Source organism: Pantherophis guttatus, chromosome 7, assembly GCF_059756535.1.
Source record: "Pantherophis guttatus breed Tessera chromosome 7, ASM5975653v1, whole genome shotgun sequence".
NCBI classification, from domain to species: Eukaryota; Metazoa; Chordata; class Lepidosauria; order Squamata; family Colubridae; genus Pantherophis; species Pantherophis guttatus.
Genome location: NC_142069.1, coordinates 35,098,109 through 35,119,995, shown reverse-complemented (window position 1 = coordinate 35,119,995; position 21,887 = coordinate 35,098,109). Strand labels below are relative to the sequence as shown.

General features: G+C 35.1%; 2 protein-coding genes across 23 annotated transcripts in view; both read left to right on the top strand.

The window, feature by feature from the left end:
• Positions 1-669: 669 nt before the first annotated feature.
• POLR3H (RNA polymerase III subunit H) lies at positions 670-10,330 on the top strand. 6 transcript variants are annotated; one of them, XR_015728912.1, is made up of 8 exons: positions 686-996; positions 2,519-2,658; positions 3,343-3,439; positions 5,091-5,177; positions 6,296-6,359; positions 7,241-7,448; positions 8,196-8,317; positions 9,340-10,330. XR_015728912.1 is itself a non-coding variant. In XM_034403073.3 (8 exons), the coding sequence occupies exons 2-7, from the start codon at positions 2,548-2,550 to the stop codon at positions 8,247-8,249; spliced, it is 621 nt and encodes a 206-aa protein (XP_034258964.1). In that variant the 5' UTR covers positions 686-996; positions 2,519-2,547; the 3' UTR covers positions 8,250-8,255; positions 8,474-10,159. The 6 variants fall into 6 exon arrangements, 4 of the variants coding, with proteins under 4 accessions (XP_087730070.1, XP_034258964.1, XP_034258965.1 ...); XR_015728911.1 differs by having other exon boundaries at positions 8,474-10,330; XM_034403073.3 differs by having other exon boundaries at positions 8,196-8,255; positions 8,474-10,159.
• A 7,640-nt stretch (positions 10,331-17,970) lies between these two features.
• Positions 17,971-21,887, top strand: part of CNOT4 (CCR4-NOT transcription complex subunit 4) — a 94,709-nt gene continuing 90,792 nt past the window's right edge. For 8 of the 17 annotated variants that reach the window (XM_087873939.1, XM_087873931.1, XM_087873935.1 and 5 more), the window contains exon 1: positions 17,971-18,480. The gene's annotated coding sequence lies outside the window, so the exon portion shown is untranslated. Of the gene's footprint in view, positions 18,485-21,887 lie in introns of all 17 variants that reach the window. The other 9 variants (XM_087873936.1, XM_034403068.3, XM_034403065.3 and 6 more) reach the window with 2 other exon arrangements.

Here is a 21,887-nt window from a genome sequence, read left to right as displayed (position 1 = left end):
CTTTCCTTTAAATAGTTAATGTAACAGGTAAGTTTCTCCCTCGCACACATTCTATACCTCAATGAACAAGATTAAATAGAATTGCACTGATGAAAGCTCACCAACGTTATTGAAACATCTTGTCACAGTTCCCGTGAGATTTGTCTCTTTTTTGGGGGGCAATGTTTTAGACATTGTTTTAGGATTTTTATACATCAGTTTAACGTACCAGAATACATGGGTGTAAAGAGAATTTAAATCTGAACGTATTTTCTAACAAACTCAGGCTGATATTATCCAATGTAGAATCCAATGCCTTTAAATCTGAACGTATTTTCTAACAAATTCAGGCTGATATTATCCAATGTAGAATCCAATGCCTTTAAATCTGAACGTATTTTCAAACAAAAGCAGGCTGATATTATCCAATGTAGAATCCAATCCATTTAAATCTGAACGCATTTCAAACAAAAGCAGGCTGATAATTATCCAATCATACCGAAAATATATATATAATCATCGCTTCATGAAGCGAGGTTTACAAACGTTAGAAATTCTGTATAGACAGGGGGATCTCCTAATTTCCCAAACCATTTCCCCAAACTACTGGAGTACACCTACTGGGGGCGGACTCCTCGGACTGCGTGGCTTTGCTTCCTGTCTTTTCTTTCCGTTACGCCAACTCGCTGGTGGCTTGTGCGTATTCACTTTGGGAACAGCTTCCGGGGCATGCTGGGCTGGGCACGCTTTAGCAGAAGATGCTGGCTTGCAACTGATGGTCGATAGTTTGGAGGTTGGCTGTCTTTCGCCTAAAGGTCGTCTGTGGAACTACCCAGCTCTACTCCCATTGTGGTGGAAGAGAATCAGCGACCCAGAAGAAATTGTTGCCCCGGGGATCGGATAGGACGATGGGGATGAGTGGAGACCAGGAGGAACGAGGGAGCCGCCGGAGCCGCTGACCGTGGCTTCTCTCTTCTCCTCTGCCTGAGCTCCTCGATCTTCTGGGGAATCTGTGGGGTAAGATTGAGTGAAAGATTGTCCTGCACGCAACGGCATCCACGTTACCACGTGTTACGTACGAGCAAAAACTTGAACTTAATGTCTATGGAGATTCTCAGCCATCCAGGTCATGCTTGTCCCAAAGGTGCTGTTTCAAGGGGCAGCTGGACTTCCTTGTTTTTCCTTGAAGACGTTTCGCGTCTCATCCAAGAAGCTTCTTCAGCTCTCAAATAGCGTGGAATAGCAGAGTTGGAAGGGACCTTGGAGGTCTTCTAGTCCAGGGATCACCAATCTTTTGGACCTCAGGGACCACTAAATTCATAATTTTAAATCCTGCGGACCACTAATATGATTTTTTTTAAAAAGATAAGTAGAATTTAGTGCAATTTAGTGCAAAATTAAAAATGCAAATAATTTTTCTGCGGACCACCAAAATTTTCTCACGGACCACCAGTTCTAGTCCAACCCCCCACCCCCGCTCAGGCAGGAAACCCTGTAACCATTCAGACAAATGATTGTCCAACCTCTTCTTAAAAAAGAGCTGATGAGCTGAAGAAGCTGAGAAGCAAAACATCTTCAAAGAAAAACAAGAAACCGCCGTTGCCTTATGAAAAAGCATCTTTGGGACAACTTGAACTTAAGTTCCCCTGCTTCAGCGCTCTAACATTGCAGGACATTGCAAATGATCTAAAACAGCATTTCTCAATCTCAATAACTTTTCGCTCTACCATTTGAGAGCAAACTCATCTTGAGAAAATGTTTCTTTATACTCTGATACTGTGCCTCGGTGCTTTAAAGGGGATGATACGTTTGTCAGTTTAAGTAACCTTTTTTATTGATGTTTGTACTGCTTCCCATATAAATAGGCTTTAATTGAATTAATGTTATTTTTTTTTACTATCACGGTATGTTATAAATGCTTTTTGTTTTTTAAAAATGGTCTAAGTAGATGGACAGTAAAATTATCCTGCATATTTTGCAGTTTTGCAAATAGGTATTTTCCCAAGTCTTTTTAATTTTTGAAATCTAATTTTTCTCACTTTGGAACTATTTTTCATAATTATACTGCTCTGTTTTATGCTTTCTTCTTGATTTTTGCGAAGACATATATTGGAAGTTTTGTCAGTTATTAAAAACAATTAGCTGGCAATCTTAATATCACAACTAATTTCTAAATGGGGTTGGGTTCTATATATGATTAGCAGAATATAACTGCTACTCATTGAGGCAATTCCTTTCAAGTGTTCTGCTGAATGGTGTTCCCTATTGTATTAAAATAAGCAGAAATCCAGTGGTGGCAATTCTCTTGATGAAACCACAACTAGACTTCTGGAAATGCACCATTTTCCTTAATTATATTGAGCTAGTATTGATTTGAGAAAATGCCATTGTGACCAGTGTGAGAAAAAATATAAACACTTTATTGATCCAACAAGGGATAAAAGTGCCATCAAAGCTCACAAATAGTAGAACTGTAGTTGAGGTAATAAACATGCTCATTATTTTCCTAAAGGCCTTACGGTTCTTTTCTTTTTTTTAGATCTAGGTATAGTGCTTTTGCTGGCCACCATGTTTGTGTTAGTAGAAATGACAGATACAGTGCGAATTCCTCCATGGCAGTTTGAAAGAAAGCTTAATGATGCAATCACTGAAGAGTTAAATAAGAAGTTGGCCAATAAGGTAATTATTAGAAGTTCAAACAAATTCATTCTAAATGCCTCATCAAACTATTAATGCATATTTCTGTCTCAGGATAATTCATATATTTGATGAAATAAACTATAGTATATGGCAACTTACGCCATAATAGAATTGTGAATTTTGAAGAACCTATGAAACTCAGTTGTTAATTACTGGAATAGGGATGGGCAAGCTTGTGGTATCCTTATTTTAAGTTACAATTCCCATAAGCTGCAAGCAACAGTGATCAGCGATAACAGTTTGAACACTAGAGGACATTAAAAAGTATGTTCCTCAATTAGAAAACTGAAAAACGGCCTCCAAATTTTCATCAGTTTGTTTAGTACATTTCTAGTACTGTTAATACATAGTAGTACTATAGAAATTATTTGCAGTTCATCATAAAAGGGACTGAAGGAAAATAGGATTGGTTATTCATGTTTCTATTCATCTCTGGTTCCAGGGATTGTTTATCATGGTTTTGTTTGTTTGTTTTTAATTCTTGTACACTTCTCGGAATCACCTGGCTGAGATGTTTGGAAATATAAATGACATAATGACTTCATAAGTTAGACTCAGTTATGTAGCTTTTCTTTTGAACATATGCTTACATGAACTTTCTAATAATTGCAATTTGTTGCTCTCTGGGCCTCTCCCATTTCTTCCTCATTCTATTATATTCAGGTTGTATATAATGTTGGCCTCTGTATCTGTCTATATGACATTACAAAACTGGAGGATTCCTACATATTTCCAGGAGATGGTGCATCACACACAAAAGGTTTGACAACTATATCTATGTTTGACCTCTTCAGATTTATGGAGAAACTGAGAACCACAAGACTCAGTATTTAATTAAAAATATTTAACTCCACTTTATTCTTAGTAGCATTTTTCCTTAATATAAAATAAAAGTATTTATGATATGTTCCATTCTAGAGAATTAATGGTTTGTCCTCCTGCGATATATCCTAGTTCAATTTTTGTTAACTTAGTATGATAGTGAATTAGCTTATGATTAAATACGATATGTTATATAGCAGTGATGGCTAACCTTTTCGGCACTGAGTGCTAAAAGTGCGTGTGCGCACTTATAATGCAATGCATATGCAACACCCCGCATACACCCCGTCCCCTGCATGCTCTCCCCATGCATACACGCACGTGTCCCATATATGCCCCGTGCATGCCCGAAAACCAGCTGGCCGGCAGGAGGTGCGCACGCATGCACGGCAGAGCTGAGCTGGGGCGACACTCGCATGCCTGCAGAGAGGCTCTGCAAGCCACCTGTGGCACGCGTGCCATAGGTTTGCCATCACTGTTATATATCATTATTAAGGCAGATATTGATGTTTGAGAAATCATGAACAAATTGGCACATGCTGTAGACATTCAGCTTGCTAATGAAGCTAATTTTACTATTCTAATACAAATATGCATTTTAAAAAGGGCATTTAATAGGTTAGTTTTCAATTTACAAAAGAAATGTCTGCAATGTCGAGTAATCGGCAAAATAATGGAGTGTGCCGAGATGAATAAATTAACATTAGAAATTAACGACAGAGATGATTCGGACTATTACAGCGTATGGGACAAGTGGTACGGGTGGCTAGAGAAGAGGAAATTGAAATAAAAAGGGAAAAGACCAGAACAAGAAATAGTAAAACGGAATAGTAAGAGAAGATGTAGAGAGGACGGTAGGAAAGATAAGATGGCAAGGAGAGGATACTCGGATGAGTAGGAGACAAAAATCTATGTATTCAATAATGTATAGTAGAAGATTATCATAGATATATATATATATGACCTAAATGATATGAGAACACAACTCTCCACTTCTTCTTTATTTATTGCTATGCACTACTATGTATCTGGTCTGAAAAAAATTACTCACTTATGCTTAATACGTAATTTGCATTTATTTCTTTTTCCATACTATGTAACCGGATGGAGAAAAAATTGTATTATTATAACTTCTTATAATAAAACACTTATAAAAAAAAAAAAAAGAAAGAAATGTCTGCAATGTCATATGACTATGTCAGTTCTATCTTGCAGTGCCAGTTCCTTTATTCATAATACAGTAAGAAAGATATTGATTCATATATTAGATCTATGTTTTAATTTAATCTTTTAATTTGGTTTTAGTTTTAATTACTTTAATTTTTTAAAAGGAAAAAAGAAACTATAGAAATTACAAAATGCATCTATGACATGGAAAAGTTTGCACAATAGTGTAACAACATCAATGGATCAATATCAGTGGATTAGAACAAATTTAGTTTAATGACTGTTAAACACTTTAGCACATTCAAACCTGTTACATTTAACTGTTATTAAACCGTTTAAATTAGCTAACTGCAGTATGTAATAAAAATAAATAATAGGTAAGCTTGAGTTGTTCAGATTTATGATGTTTGCTGTTTTTTTAGTACATTTTAGATATGTTGTATTTCATCCATTTTTGGATGAAATTCTGGTCGGAGAGATAAAAGGCTGCAGTCTTGAAGGTGTACATGGTAAGTTATTTTTTTTAATTATTTAAAATGATGATAGTTACTACAAAGATATTTTTTCAAAGATGTAGCGGAAAGTAATAAAAAATAGTGGGAAGTATGTTGTGTGTAACCAAGGTAAGCAAAATTTGATGAATTTCTTGTATGAAAACAAATCTGGAACTAATTGATTCCTGCCTAATTGATTAATTTCTTATCCGCTGTTTCAGTAATTTTATTTCTGTCATTTAAAATCAGTCTAATAATTTCCAGTATGTAGAAACTTGGGGGATAGCAGAATCAAACTGACATCTATTTATTGGATCAGAAAGCAGTTACCAACATATTTGCTGTATTTTTTGATAGTGTTTTATTGGGTTTTGTGTAAAATTATAAAGATATGTCTTTTTAATCTTGTCCTTTGAGAAGTGGCAAGCACCTGTAGTCACTATAACCTTAAGTATAATGTTGAGAAGATTACATGAAGATTATATAATTAGTGGTGTGCTTATTGATATATAGTTTTATTTTGTAAATGCACTTTAAAAGTTAGAGCTGAGCAATTTTAACTAGATATAGGCAGTCTCTGACTTACAACAGTTCATTTAGTGACTGTTTGACAATGGAAAAAGTGACATGACGGTTTTTCACACGACTGTTGCAGCATCCCCATGCCATGTGATCAAAATTAAGATGCTTAGCAAATGACTCATATTTATGATGGTTGCAGTGTCCCAGGGTCATGTGATCATGGGACAGAATTTTGCAAAATTCTGACAATCAAAGTCAATGGGGAAACCAGATTTACTTAACAACCATGTTACTAACTTAATAACTGCAGCGATTCACTTAACAATGTTCATTCAGAAAAAGAATGTTCATAAAAAAGGTAAAATTCACTTAACAAATGTTTTGCTTAGCAACAGAAATGTTGGGCTCAATTGTGGTTGTAAGATGAGGACTATCTGTATTTAAGTAGTATTCTTGAATTTGTCCAGAGCTGATTAGTTTGAATGTTGCAATATTATTTTTAGAGGAGTGTTGTCTTTTTTTCTCACATACATTATTGGGCAATCTAAGGCTTAAGCAGGTGCTATTATGTTGTATTTAAGTGGCTACTTCATTAATTGATCTTTCCACAGTTTCTCTTGGGTTCTTTGATGACATACTCATTCCTCCAGAATCTCTACAACAGCCTGCCAAATTGTATCCTTCAAGTAGCTCTATAAAACAGTACATCCAATAGAATAATAATAGGCAGTAATAGGAAGAACTGGGGAAAAAAATCACAAATTCAAAGACCTGTAAATAGAAGTAAAATGACTATGGCAAAAGAAGGCAAAGATAGTATCAAACATAATCGGCATTTAGAGTACGACTGCAAAACAACTAGAACACCACTTGAACGCCATCGGCATTAAAAAGTCACCATTAATCAATTGCAAAAACCAGCTTTATTTGGAACAGCTTACATCCAGAAATAATAACTTAAACACCATCAAACAATATCTGCCTTTTCCAGGCCCTTGGGAAGGACTTGATAGGTGGATAAAAATGCCAAATCCAGTCTGAACATCTGGTTTAATGTGTGACCAACCAAATTAATAATGACAAAACTTTTCAGATCAAGCTTATTTCTGTTTAATTTTTTTAAAGTCTGTTTACTTCGTTAGAAAATATTTTATTTCAAGCCTCAGCCTTAGTAAAATCAGCAAGAATTATCCTGGTAAAAATGCAGTAGAGATGAATTTAGGGACATTAACAAAATACTTTTTTTCATATTATATGTCTTAATGGAGTACCTTAATATCATAAAATTTACAGATAGACTATTTAAACCATTGATACTAATTTATTAAATCTGGAATCCACAGGAAAATATGATTGCCTAGTCTTGTTTGAAAACATCTAGTGAATGTGAGTCCTCCATCTCCTATGCTTATCAGTCCTATTAAAACTTCTTAACACTCAACCAAAATCTATCCTTCTGCATCTAAAACCATTACTCCATGTCCTACCCTATAGGATATTAGAGAACAATTCTTTGCTTTTTTTGTCACGTTGCCTTAACATTTTCATGTACCCAGTGATGAAACGGAACAGGTATGGGTTTGGGAATATGAGACTGAAGAAGGAGCTCATGACCTGTACATGGATATGGGAGAAGAAATTCGTTTCCGTGTGGTAGATGAAAATTTCATTGATACATCCCCAACAGGCCCAAGCTCTGTAGAGCCTTCCACATCTAGTGGCACTGAGGAGACACAGAAGAAAGAAGCACCCTATACTATTGTGGTATGTACTTTTCTTTGGAACCTTTTAAAATGAAGAGCTTTACCAATACCGAAATAGAGAAATAAAAGGGAAAGACTATATCAAATCAAGTTTAATGCCTGGTAAACCATCCATATAGTTTTGGTGGCAGCAATACACATTGCTTTCCTCTGGAATATCCACAGACGCTCACACACACCTAGTATTGTCTACGACTTGAGATTTCCTGGTGATCTTCCCTTCAAGTATAAATAGCTCTAATTTTATTTAATGAGTCATGGGGAGAGAAGAATTTCCAATTGTAGTTGCTTTTATAACGATGTGTAAAACGTTTCATTTTGAACTATCTGGAGAACATCCTGTTTCCACTGTGAATCTACCATTCCTATTCTGCAATCAAGTTGCAATTCTGCAATTGGGGGAAGGTGTTTTATGTTCAAAATGGCTAAAAACAAAACATTTTGTACCCATGTAGTTAATGCTTGCTTCCTAGAATGGAGGGAAAGAGAGTAGAATGTGAAGGTATAGCTTAAATATGGAGCTGAACAATATAGTTTTGTCAAATGTTTTGCATTCATACAATGTAAAGTTAGGCATTAGATTTTTGTTTATGACTGTACAAAATATGTATGGTCTAGAACCTAAGTATTAGTAGATATTTATGCTACTTTTTGAAAAGTTACAAAGGTATAGGCCTGGAGAGCAAGTGTCAACTCAAAATATATTTAACGCATATTAATTCAAATGTTGTTACAATTTTTCATTAAGGGATCTATCAGTGAACCCGGCCTGGGTCTCCTATCCTGGTGGACTAACAGTTAACTGAAGGTAAAGATGGACAGTTTACACAGAAAAAGCCAAGAGATGCCTTGATCAACAGTTGCAGAATGGTAACTTTTTTTCCCATTTCTGCTTTATATTAAATCAATCTGATCGAGATATAGTAAATAAATGAGTGTGCCTAGTGGATTGTCATCAAAATGGAATAACTATGCATCGTAACTCTAGAACATTACTGTAATAATCCTGATGCTTTTATCCACCAGATCAGGTTATAAGCGCCTGGGAATGGTATGTTAGCTGAAAAGAAAAAGAAAAGAGAAGAGAAGATCCTCTAAATTAAAAAAGTGCAAAGAAAAAATATTCTGAAGGATTGACCTCATGCTGCTACACTTCATTATGAAAATAAATGTTAAAAAGGACTGATACTAAAAAAGCACTACTTAATTTTTTTCCAAAGGATGGAAGGGCTGCTTGTTTTTTAAATTCAGACAGGTTATAGTAAAAATGTGGTATAGCTTGGACAATGATCAAGTTGCCTCTTCTCAGTTTTATAACAAATCATCATTTGGAAGGGCCGCAACCACTGGGTAAAATGAATCAGCTGCTTTTCTGCCAGAATTACAGTTAAAATAGAAGAGAATATGTGTAGCTCAGGGATGAGCTGTAGACTCCTTGGTGTTCTCTGAGCTTTGTTGTTTGCACACTTTTCATTACCCAAGTAGTAGCATTGGTATTATCAGATGATACCTAGTTGGGTAAAGTAATGTTTGCAAGCAAACAACCAAACTCAGCAAGGACTCCATATTACAGTCAGAAATTCTGCTTTATCCAGACAACAAAGAAAACTTATCTTTCTATGTTGGGGGGAAAAAAAGAGCTGAGGTGGTGCAGTACTGCAGCTACTTCAGCTGACTGCTAGTTCAGCAGATCAGCAGATCAAATCTCACCGGCTCAAGGTTGACTCAGCCTTCCATCCTTCCGAGGTGGATAAAATGAGGACCCAGATTGTTAGGGGGCAATATGCTATTTAGTATACTGTCTTTGGTGTAAGCCGCCCAGAGTCCTCGGAGAGTGGGCAGCATAGAAATATGACAAATAAATAAATAAATACAACCATTATTGTTTTTAGCATAAATACTTCAGAAAGACAGATGGCCTCCAGGGATGTTCCATTGAGAAGACAACATTTTACCTAAACACACACACTTACCTCTACATGTTGCTATAGCTCTTTTTCAACAAAAGAACTTTATATGGAAGAAACCCCCATTTGTCACATGTTAAGTATGAAACAGGCTTAGACCATTTTTGTTGCACTGTGATAGAAATTAAGAATATTAAAATAGTTCCAACATATTATCAAAAAAAGTTTTCATGATGCTGCAATTTTGTGTTTGTGCAGGACTTTTCTATTCTTGGTGTTAGTTTTCTGTTATGATTACCGCTGAGATGCAATGTTTTGCTTTCTAATATTGTGTAATAAAAGTTGGTAGAAAGTTGGTAGAAAAATGAATAAGTTTAAAATCTAGCTGGTAACTATACAACTAGAGTTTTTCCCTGCTTTTCAAAGAAAGGAATTTGGACTAAAAGCAATGATCTCTATTGGTATTAAATTTGCCACTTTTTTTGCTTGTTATCCCTTGATGTTATTTAAATGTATTTAGAATTTTTATATTATGCATCAAATTTTTGATACTTCTTATATAAAATATAAAATTACTAAGAGTTGACAATAATTCTTATCATTTTTCTGACAAATTCTGTGCGATACTTGCTATTTTATACCGGATATAATTGGATTCTGATCTTTCTATTGTTTTAAGACTGGATTCTGTTAAATTACTTCTACATATACCATATATCTGTTCTTCTTTTGGCAGATTTTTTTTCATTGATGCTCATTACTAAATTCAGTCCTTGAGACTGGAATAAATTACTGAACACTGTAATTCTAGGATGTATATATGTATTCTTACAAATTGATTCTGCGTAGCCATTTAGCAAAAGAAGAGTTAAAATGCCCGCTGATGATTTGAAGCTTACCATCTATATTCAATTTTAACATTATTTCTTGATAGAGTGGCTTTCAAAACACTTAATAAAATTTGTAAGTCAAATAATGCAGATGTGCAAGATACAGGAAATGAGACTTAAAGAATTGCAATAACACAAATAATATCAATGTTTTGTGCTTACATAGGTTAAGTGTTGAACTTCTGAAAAATTAGGATAGTGGGATGTGATTGTTTGGTCACTGCCCTGAAAAATACCATGTTTCCCCAAAAATAAGACCCTATCTTATTTTTTTTTTTACCCTGAAATAAGCGCTTGGCCTTATTGCCATGCACTCAAAAACCCCGATTGGGTTTATTATCAGGGAATTGCAGAAAACAGGGTATCTGCAAAAAGAATAGTTTTCAACTAAATGGGTCCTTCACTATAACACCAGTCAAACCTGTCATATGAAAGATATGCAGGAGAAAGACTTCTGCATTTAATTAGAACTAGGATATCACTGGTCAATTTAAGCAGCCAATATTGGTGTGAAAGGATTGCACTGGGAACTGTTCAAAACTTATTTTAAAATAATACGCAAAAGAGAGAAAGTGAAACTACTTATAAAAACTAGATGTACATATCTCTGTGTGTAGGTAGTAGGTAACAACATAGTTTTCTTATTTGCAGTATTTGCAGTAGTTCCATTCTATACAATCACCATAAACAGTAGCAAATATTGAAACCTCAACTGGAAACATGCCTATCAGGAGATTCAAATTTTCCACTGCTCTGCATGAGGATGAAAGCACCACAAGTATTGATTTGCGGTTGCAAATAAATTTGAGTAGGCAAATTCACAAATACAAAATTCACGATAAGCAGGAATCTGCTATACACACACATGCGCGTCTTATGTTGTAGAATTATTCACATTTAAATCTGTTTATTCAAACAAAGAAATAAGAATTCAGATTAGTCTTGCATTTTCTTCCATGCTTGTAACAGAAAGCAGTCTAGAATCATAAAAATGAAATAAGCCATTTATTTTTGTTATCCTTTAGTTTATTTCAAAATCACAGTTATATACTTAAGAACATGATTATCTACAAAAAATAGCAAGTCTTTCAGAACAACATATACGAAATAAATTTGATCCAAAAGGATACCACTGTAATAGCCATGTTGCATGAAAGTAAATTGCCTATTGACAATGACTCAATCCCTCAAATTCTTCCAACACATTTGATTAAAATTGCTCACACAAATGGTTATCAAAAGGATCGAAAATAATCTGATGAAGTGGAGATATTCTCTGAAACATCCAGTAATGGGATAGTGGAGAGAAACAATATAATTCTAAGGAAATTAGAGACGGAGAACGGAAAAGAGGGAGCATCTGAAAGACTAAACGGGAGAACTTCATAGCAGCATTTTATTGAGGATATTCCATCTGCTTATTCAGACAACAAATTTATGCTGCTATTAGAATATCCTTGTTTGGTGCTTTTAAAATCTTACATTCAAACTATGTAATAACATGTAATGTGAATGATGAGATTTCATTCACGTTTAAATATAACAAAACTAATCAATATAATGCACAATCTCCTAGATCTCTTCCCACCCATCCCCAAAAACATCATTACACGGGGAGTAGGAAATTTCATATTTGTTGTCAAGGAAGTTGTTCCTTACTCCAGCTCTCCCCTTGCTGTGTGTTAGGGCTGAGTTCCCACAGATGTGTGAGAGAAGTCTGTATGCCAGATGTCCAGATTTCCTCACCTGATCTACATTTTGTACATCTTAAAACAGTAGCAGATGAGCAACTCACCTCACCTACCTCGCCTTAACCGATTTTAATGTGATAGTCAAAGAGACTAAGCAACAGAATTACAACCTGCCGATGAGGACGCCAAGAGTACAAAACCGAGTTTCACCAAACTAGAAGTATCTCTTCCTATCCTGGCAATGCCGCTGCTCATGCAGCAACAGTTTCCAACCCACTGAGGGTGACAACCACCACTTTCTCCGCATGTAGTGGGTAAGATACCAAAACTTGGTTCAATGAATCTGTCTACAAATGGAAGAATCGCCAAGCTGTCCTTAGCAGCTCCCTCAAAGGTTCCGGAAGCAATGTTTGCTAGGAGTTGTAGTTGGAGCTTGCCGAGGCAGGCTAGAGGAGCGAAGGATGAGAAAAGTTCTTACCTCTCTTTCAGGTAATTAAAAAGTTCTGTTTAAATGAAGCAGATTATAGCACTGCCTTTTTCACGCAAAACAAGTTTAAAAAGGTTTCCAAATTACAGTGCTGTACTGTATGAAGTTTCACACTGCGATCTTCTGTGAAGCTAGGCAAAAGTATATTCCGTTTAATTCAGTGTGATTTTATTTTGTATGTATTGCACCGTTCTGTTCGATTTTACTAATGCTATCAAGAAAAAAGAATGAATATTATATAAAACATGAGTTGATATGTTTATATGTATTTTATCAACAAAACAAAACAGAAAACAGAAAAACAAACATCCAACAGTAACAACAAAAAAATTATGTACAAAGAAGTAAAAAATGAAGCGAACATCAAATAAATCTAACATTGAACATACAAACACCTCCACCCCAGTTGGATGCCAAAAAGAAAATTTAAAAACCCTGATAAATTATCCTCCCCTTACATAATGGGTCTGCAAATAATTCTAAGCTTTCTCATCCTTATTTAGCAAGAAAAATATATAAACAAATATTTCAGATGACGAGATCTCTAATAATCAAATTGACATAGCATCTAACCATAATATATATAAAGTAAAAAAAAGAACAGTTAACAGATTAGCCTGAATATGACACTAGTCTTCAAAACCCTCTGTTAATCATCTGTTATTGTATTTAATTCATAGAATGTCCACAAACGGCTTCCGGTCTCTTATAAAGCTGTCTAGTCCATTGCTTCTAATCAAAGCAGTTTTGCCATGTCTGCTAATTCAGTCAATTTTAAAATCCATTCAATCGGCATCTCTTTTCCTTTCCAGTGCTTAACAAATACAGTCCTCACAGCCATCAACATATAAAGAAATAACGTCCCAAACTGTTTTTTTATTGATCCATAATACCTAAAAGAAAAGCTTTCATTAATTTTTGTATCTCAGATATTTTCTGCATTATCATTAGGTTTATTCAGAATGTTTTCACATACTTGAAAGACCACCACATATGATAAAATATACCTGGATTTTGATTACCGTATAAGATGCTCTGGACTATAAGACGCACCTACCTTTTTTGGAGAGGAAAACAAGAAAAAAAATCTGCCTCTGCCTCCCAGCAATTTGCCTCCTTGCAGCAAACAGCAGAGGCCAAAAATGGGGCGTGCAAAGGCAGCAATAGGTAATGGCAATCCCTGCAGCCTGAAACAACTGATGGTGACAATCAGCTGCTTGTGCTAATCAGGCTGTGCTGAAGCTGAAACTGAAACGGGCTGTTTGCTGCAAGGAGGCAAATTGCTGGGAGGCAGAGGCCAAAGGGTGGGGGCCGGTGGGTGGGTGGGGCTACATTCAGCGTATTAGACACACCCAAAGAGCCTTGATAGTACAGTGGTTTAGTGCACCCTGTTATTAACACAGCTGCCTGCAATTTCTGCTGGTTCGAATCTCTCCAAGGCTCAAGGTTGACTCAGCCTTCCATCCTTTCTAAGGTAGGTGAAATGAGGACCCAGTTTGTGGGGGCAGTAAGCTGACTTTGTATAAAATATACAAAAGAATGAAGGTTATTGCTTAACGCATTGTAAGCCGCCCTGAGTCTCCGGAGAAGGGCGGCATATAAATCAAATTTAAAAAAAAAAAGTTTCACCCTCTTTTAGGGGGGAAAAAGTGCGTCTTATACTCCAAAAAATATATATTTCCACCATTTGTTAGAAGTTCCTCTATGCATTTTTGCTAATCTATCTGGAGTCAAATACCAATGATACATCATTTTATTTTCTTTCAAACTATAATTCAAAGTAACTTTTAATCCATTAGTCCATATATTCTCCGATTTATCTATGGTTATGGTATCTCTAAATTTTTTGCCCATTTTACCATACAATTTTTGACATATGTCTTCCAGATTCATTTTGAGTAACATTTCATATACTTTTGCAACCAAGTAGCTATCTCCAAAACATAAATTCATATCCAATTCAGATTTAATGCCTGTGAAAACAAAACTTTTTTTAAACACGTTTAAATCTTTCAAAAATTCTATAATAATTAAACCAATCACAAATAAATTGCTAATTGTTTTCTTGTCTTTATCTTTGGTCCTTCTTTTTGAAATACCAATAAATCCCAGTATGTCATCCATTTACATCACAATAACATCTCTGTTCTATGTAGTGCTTCATGAGGTGATAACGAAAATGGCACTCTTTCAGCCAGTCTTCTTTTATATTTCCAGCGTACGTGCCCAATAGATTGCCTAATAATATGATTTTTTACTTTGTCATGCCACAAATAAGCATGCCACCCAAATCTCAAATCAGAGCCTTCGAGGCCTAACAACCTTGAGTTTTTTTAGAGTTATCCAATCTTTTAATCATACCAAACAACAAATATAGTATAATCTAAGATCTGGCAAACCCAGATCTCTTCTCTCTTTAGAATATTATAAGAGCTTGTATTTAATTCATGGTTTTTTTCATTTTGCCAAATGAATTTAGATATATTTTTCTGCCAAGAAGAATCTTTAATCAATATCAGTATACTCTGTAATAAAAATAGCCTTCTAGGTAGTACATTAATTACTGAACTTCTTCCCATCAATGACAATTCTACTTTTTGCCATCTGTTTTAAATTCAAGTTTATCTCCTTCCATATTTTAACTTAGTTCTTTTTATATAATTTAAGACTTTCATCTATAAGAATCACCTCCAAATACTTTACCTTTTTCACAAAACGTTAAAGTCAGTTTTAAGTTCCAATTTCTTCCAATATTATGTTAGTGTTACTAACTTAATAACTGCAGTGATTCATTTACCAACTGGCAAGAAAGATTGTAACATGCGGCAAAACTCACTTATCAACTGTCTAGCTTTAGCAACAGAAATTTTGGTCTCAACTGTGGTTGTAAGTCAAGAACTCCCTGTATATTTGTAGAAATTGTACTGTATACCGGATATACTGCTGAACTCACTTGATAAAAAAATGAAGTCAAATTGCAATAATTTTTCTTAATAAATCCATGCTTTCAGCAAACCATCATCTTTTTTTTTTTTTTTTTTTGCAGCCTAAAGATTCAGTGTACCTGGTTATAAAGATTTAAATTAATTCAAAGGAAAGTCCTTATTTTTGTTAATCTCAGGCTTCAATCCTGCCCATTCATTCTTCTGCCTGCATTTTCTGGTAGAACGTAGTTCTTTATTTATTGTTCTACTAAGATTATTAGAACTGAAATAATTTTTTATTAAACACTCGGCAGGTTTCACAGATTAAGGCAAAAGCCTCCCAGATATGGGATTTTAAGTCCTGATATTTCCAGCATGTAATATTCATTGTGGTGCGACTACAATTGGCAACTGTTTACCTGGATAGTACGATTCCTGATTATTGTCTATCTTCATATTTAGATACGTCATTTAGATCCTACCTTTTCTTAAGGGTGTTCAGGTCAATGTATAAAACTTCAGCACATTTTATTCTTCCACAAATGTTTGTTGTGCAGATAGATTAAACATAACAAATGTAATAGGCTTGAGAACTCTTGAGGTGCAAAAGATCTGAATTGAAATTTCTTCGAAAGAATGACCAGATTTCTTTATTAGTTGTACAACAAGTTTCATTATGTTATTCCCTTGCGAGCAAGTAATATTATGCACAGTGCAAAGAAAAAATTAAAGGCAGGAAAAAAAGCAGTAAGCAATAAAGATCTGAAAATAAAAGAAATTGAAAGGGACAAAACATAAAGGAAAAATAACTTTCCCCCAAATGAGCAGCAGGTATTTTTTTTCTCTGTCAATGAACAGCTGATTTTTCTGCCAAAGCTTTATGGCAGCTTTGTTCCCTAGAATTGAAAGGAAGTAACTACGAAAGACCCAAGAACTTTGAACAATTGTGCAGCTTTGGAGGAGAGAGATCTTGAAGATTGCAATTCTCAGTAAGGAGTGATCAGAAGGGTGAGACTTTTTCCTTCAGCTTTGTTTTTTTAAACACGCCTTGGTTTTAACTGCACTTTAAAAATTCCTCTATTTTTTGTATATTTTAATAGACTAGTTGATTGTTGATCTATCTTGTAACTCTTGCTGGATTTAACATCTTTCCTTTGTTCTCTCATTGTTTACCATTGAACTATAAAATACTTTTACTTTTCATAAGAAAGTTGTCGGTGAGAATTCATTCTCCAGTAGTGAAAATCACTCAATTGGACTTACACTTACATTGGATTATATAATAAGGATTTTATTCTTACCAGCTTTTAAAAAAACGAAACATGGAAAAATGCCTTTTCTTTTTATTACTTTTGACCCTGAATAAAATTTTAACTTCTCTCTATGGATATTTTATCATAATATATCTGTTTCTCTTGTTCTTGGAAGGAAGAGTATATTTTTCAAAATGTCTGAGGTAAAGCTTTCTGGAAAATCTTTGAAAAAAGAATGCTTTCTAAGCTTTTTTTGAAGATATAAATAAAAAATTTGATGGGTTAACAATGGTTTTGAATCAAACCCAGGATGATACCCAAAAGCAGAAAATAACAGTGGGACTTAATTTGCAGTTTGATGAATTGGAATCTGATTTGTTGCTACCTTACACAAAGAAGAAAGAACCTGGTCTGAACATTACAGATTTGGCAGAAAAGATTGATAAATATAAAAAATTCAGAGATAATGGAACTGATGAGTGATGGAGTGGACTTTTTAGGCAAGATCAATCTTATGTTTTCAGAGTCCTTTTGAACAATGGATGCTTCAGAGACACCTACAACAAAGACTTACAGCTCTAGGAAATGGGATGCAATTGTTGGGGAAGTTCGTAACTAAAATTCTAAGGAATGTTTTCATTATTAAAAATCAAATGAGAGTATTTGATCCTGGACAGATTAGAGATAACAATTGGGGTGCTTTGTAGTAGATAAGAAACCTGTAGACTTTTTACACGTTAATTACACCAGATTGTTAACAAAGGGCTTTGAAGTTTAACTTTGTTGTTGATTAAACTGTTAACTATTACAAGAACTAGATGTACTATATAACAGGTCAATTGGTTGCAAATAGATGGTAGAAGTTTATAAATCTTAGACCTTAGTGCAAGTGGAGAAGGCTATTATTGTTGCAATATTTAGTTTAGTTTGTTCTTGTAAAAATTCCATTTTTTCCCCTTGGAGTTTTGTCTTTTAATTGTCTGTATTAAAAAAAAATAACAAAAATAACAGAAACCAAAGGAAAAGTAGACCAGTAGACTGAACTATACAGATGACATAACACTGAACTATACAGATGACACTCAGAAAGAGTTGCAATTACGGTAGTGACAGATAAATTAACATTACGGATTTAAAATATGTTCAACAAAGAAGTATCAGTTATGTCACTGCGCTCAATGGAGAAAACGCTAACAATTTCCTAACTACTTCCTGGAATACAGCACGTACAAATTTCACCAACATTAACTTATTCCGTACTAATTTTATTTTTAAACTACATAAACAAGACATAGCCTTGCGTGATGTGTGAAACTTGTTTTTTTAAAAAAATACATTGAGGTAACGAAGTGAAGATTCGAAACAAAATCCAGACATATTTAACCGAAACCCGAGTTGACACCCGTCTATTTATATTGTACCGTATAATTATATGAAAGGATTCGTTGAAAAACAACTTTTTAAACGGGCGATTATTACTAACACCTAAAAAAAAACAAAAAACAGTCTCGCTGGCGGCTCAACACCTACCCTTCGAATTTAGAAAAGGAGGCGATCACTAAAACTACTAGTCCCATCATGCTCTCGGGTTGCGTCGCATTTCTTTATACTTATTCCTTCCCCCGCACCAAGACGCTCGGGTGGCTTGTGCGCATGCGCCTAGTAAGCAGCGTCCGGGGCAGGCGGGCAGTCTCACCCTAATGTAAGATGGTGGCCGGTCTGGCAGCGGAGCGCGCAGAGCCTAGAGATTACCCGTCTCTCAAATAAAGGTCGTCGGTGGAGACCTCTATCCCCGCTATCATCAAAAAGAACCAGGGCCCGAAAGAGTATTGCCGCCCCCGCCACCAGACAGCCCGGTTGCTGTGGAACAGGGACGACGAGGTGGGTAAGTGAGCGAGCAGTAGGGGCTGGGGGAGCCCGAGTTGTGAGATCGTGGAGGCGGCTTCTCCGGGAGCCCGAAGGCCTCAACTTTTCTCGGTCCTCTGCCTGCCATGGCTCCTTGGTCTCTCTGGGGCGGAGAGGCAGGAGGAAGGCAAAGGGAGCCGGCGAGCCAATGCCAGCGGCGAGGGCCGACAGTCTCTGCCCGGCAGCGGAAGGGGCTTCTGGGGCTTCATTGCTTGAGCCGGAGATCTCCTGGTCGGAGAGGAGATCCGACTGACCCTGGGAACCCAGGCTCAGGCTTTGTGAGGAGGGGGCCAGGAATAAAGGGAGGCGGAAAGACCTGTGCAGGGCTTCTCTGCTTGACATCTTATTCGGGTTTTCCAGCTTTAGTAGGTGAGAGGTGGCCGGACCTGCTGCTGTAAGCGATTGATGCTTTGCTGGGTTTCAGATGAGGTGGGGTGCAAAAAAAATCAAATCAAAACAAAACCAACCAAAATCTACCTTTCCATATGTTGAAAAGAAATGGGAAGAAATTCCAGTCTCCACAGTAGCAGCACGTGTGTTTGGTTGTGGGTGTCAGTTAACTGTATGGGTGTTTCCTCTTTTACACTATTTTTATATACCATTTGAGTTTCCCTGGATGGAAAACTCATATTTTCTTAATAGGTTTTTGTGTTCCCCAGCAGCCAGTTCCTTTCATTTTATGTCTCTTGGTATTCTTGAGTTAAGCAGTTAGAGAAGAGATTTCACACTTCAGAGTTTTGGATTGCCTTGTCTCCTTTTAAAGGGATGCTGTGGGCCAGCCATCTATTTTGCTCTCTAATGTTGCCATATAACAAATCTCTGAGAGTTTCTCCTGATAATGTAAAGGTAAGCTAAGCAAGTTTGTCAGTAAAGAAGTCAGTTATAATGGCATATATTTTATCTATGATGCGTACTGTAATAAAAGAATGAGAGGTGGAATTTTCATATTTAAAAGCTAGCTTACTAATGTCACACCTATTACAGTTTGATGGTTTTGAAGATTTATTATTTCAAGTAAATGGGCTTTTGATAAAGTCATATTCTGACTTTATCATCCATATTCTGTATCCATATTCTGTAATGCTGTCCATTTGTTTTATAATTATTTAAATGATTTATGATACAGTCCAAAGTATAGTATCAAAATGTATTTCCTTTTATAATAACCCTGGAATTATAAATATATACATAGAAGATGTAAGCGCTATATAATATGTCCTATGGATTACTACTTGGTGTTTTCACAGAGAAAGTCCCATTTTTTTTAAATTCCAGGAAAACTTATATTTAAATGTCCTAGGTCACAGTATTAATTATAAATTTTGAACTAAACTCATGAAAATTCTTAGTAGATATGTACAAGAATACATTGTCAGAAACTGACTTGATAATCAAATCATGTATTGATTTAATAATATGAAAAAGTTTGTATCTAATACACAAACTCAAATACCTAAAACAACTCAGAGCCTTTATACTCTGCTAAAAAAAGTCTTTCTTTTTTTATTTATATGCCACAGAACCATATTTAAAGTGCCCAGTGATTTAATTAAAAAAAACTACTTTAATGCATCTTTTAACTATATATGTGTGAGTGTGATTTTATGTAGATATTTTTACTTTTTTACTTGAAAAATAAAGTATTAAAATTATTTTAATGATTTTCAAATTTTTCTACTGATCATATATATGCACACATATCAGATCAAGTATTTTTTCAATTTTTCGTTTAGAAGTTTTTTTCTAGCAGAAAAAAGCCAGGTAATCTTGTGCAAATGTTTTTGTGAATTTTTAAAATATAAATGACAGAAGAAAAAGGGCCTGTACTTTAAACTGGTACAGATTATAGAGATATCTGGTTGGTTGGAGAACTGCATAATCAGCTTGGTTTTGAAGAAGAATTAGAATATGCTATAAAGTTTTACTGTCTGATAGAATTACTTGATGTTGAAAGGCAAGTAAAATTTCTCTATAACATGAGTTATTTTGATGATTAGTGATATAGAAAAATACACTATAATTTTTACTATAAAGTTCATGCTTAAATTAATTGGTTTATTAGTGCACTAGAAGATTTATAAATATCTAATATCAAATCTTCATAATTTTACAATATAGTTTCTGATGTTTTTTATAATTTATAAAGTTTAGGATTTAGTGCTATCTTTTGTAGGTGCTGGTATTAATTTAGAATAGAATAAATAGGCATACAATCATCTTAACCAGAACTCAGTAGGGAAAAAAATCTATGATTGTTACTATAAAATTAGTTTTCCTAAAATCTTTAATATATGTAGATTGTTGCTGCTAACTTGTTGTGTTGCTGCTAACTTGTGATTTTCCTAAAATATTTAATATGTATAGATTGATGTGTAACTTGACACATTTCTTTTTTACTTATGAAAATTCTACTGGAATTTAAGATTTGTTTCATATCATTTATAGTATAACAGAAAATCAGAATTGGAAGATACTTTGGAGGTCTTTTAGTTCAACCCCTGATCAAGCAGGAGACCCTATACTATTTCAGACAAATGATTCTCCAATCTCTTCTTAAAACACTTTTGTGATGGAGCACTCAGAACTTCTGAAGACAAGCCATTCCACTGGTAAATTGTTTACATTTTCAGGAAATTCCTTCTTATTTCTAGGTTGCTTCTCTCCTTGATTAGTTTCTATTCACTATTTCTTATCTTTCCTTCTGGTACTTTGGAAAATAGGTTGAGCTCCTCTACTTTGTGGCAGCTCCTCAAATATTGGAACGCTGCTATCATGTCATCCTAGTCCTTCTTTTCACTAGAAGAAACTACCAAATCCAATTCCTGCAACCGTTCTTATATTTTAGCCTCCAGCCCCCTAATCATCTTTGTTGCACTTTTCTGCACTCTTTTCTAGAGTTTCTATATCTTTTTTATAACATGGTGACTAAAACTGGATGCAGTATTCTAAGTGTGGTCTTACTAAGGCTTTATAAAGCATTACTAATACTTCATGTGATCTTGATTCTATCCCTCTGTTATGCAACCTAGGATGGCATTGGCTTTTTTAGCTGCTGCTGCTGCATACTACTGGATCATATTTAAGTGATTGTCCACTAGGATTCCAAGATCCTCCTCACAGTTATTGCTATTGAGTCAGGTTTCACCTAATCTGTACTTGTACATTTCATTTTCTTTGCCTAAATGTAAAACTTATTATTCTTATTGTATTTCATTTTGTTAGATATGGCCTTGTGTTCAAGTCTGTCAAGATCCTTCTGTATCTTGAGCCTATCTTCTGGAGTATTGACTCTTCTTCCAGCTTGGTGTTATCTGCAATTTTGATGAATTTCCCTTCTATCCCCTTGTCTAAATCATTTATGAAGATATTGAAGAGTACTGGGC

What these genes read in the sequence shown, in the direction of transcription:
- POLR3H (XM_087873944.1), top strand. Translation starts at nt 2,548, where the DNA reads ATGTTTGTGTTAGTAGAAATGACAGATACAGTGCGAATTCCTCCATGG. An exon ending in TGGTGCATCACACACAAAAG is followed by an intron (nt 3,440 to 5,090) that starts GTTTGACAACTA and finishes CTGTTTTTTTAG; the next exon opens with TACATTTTAGATATGTTGTA. An exon ending in CAGTCTTGAAGGTGTACATG is followed by an intron (nt 5,178 to 6,295) that starts GTAAGTTATTTT and finishes ATCTTTCCACAG; the next exon opens with TTTCTCTTGGGTTCTTTGAT.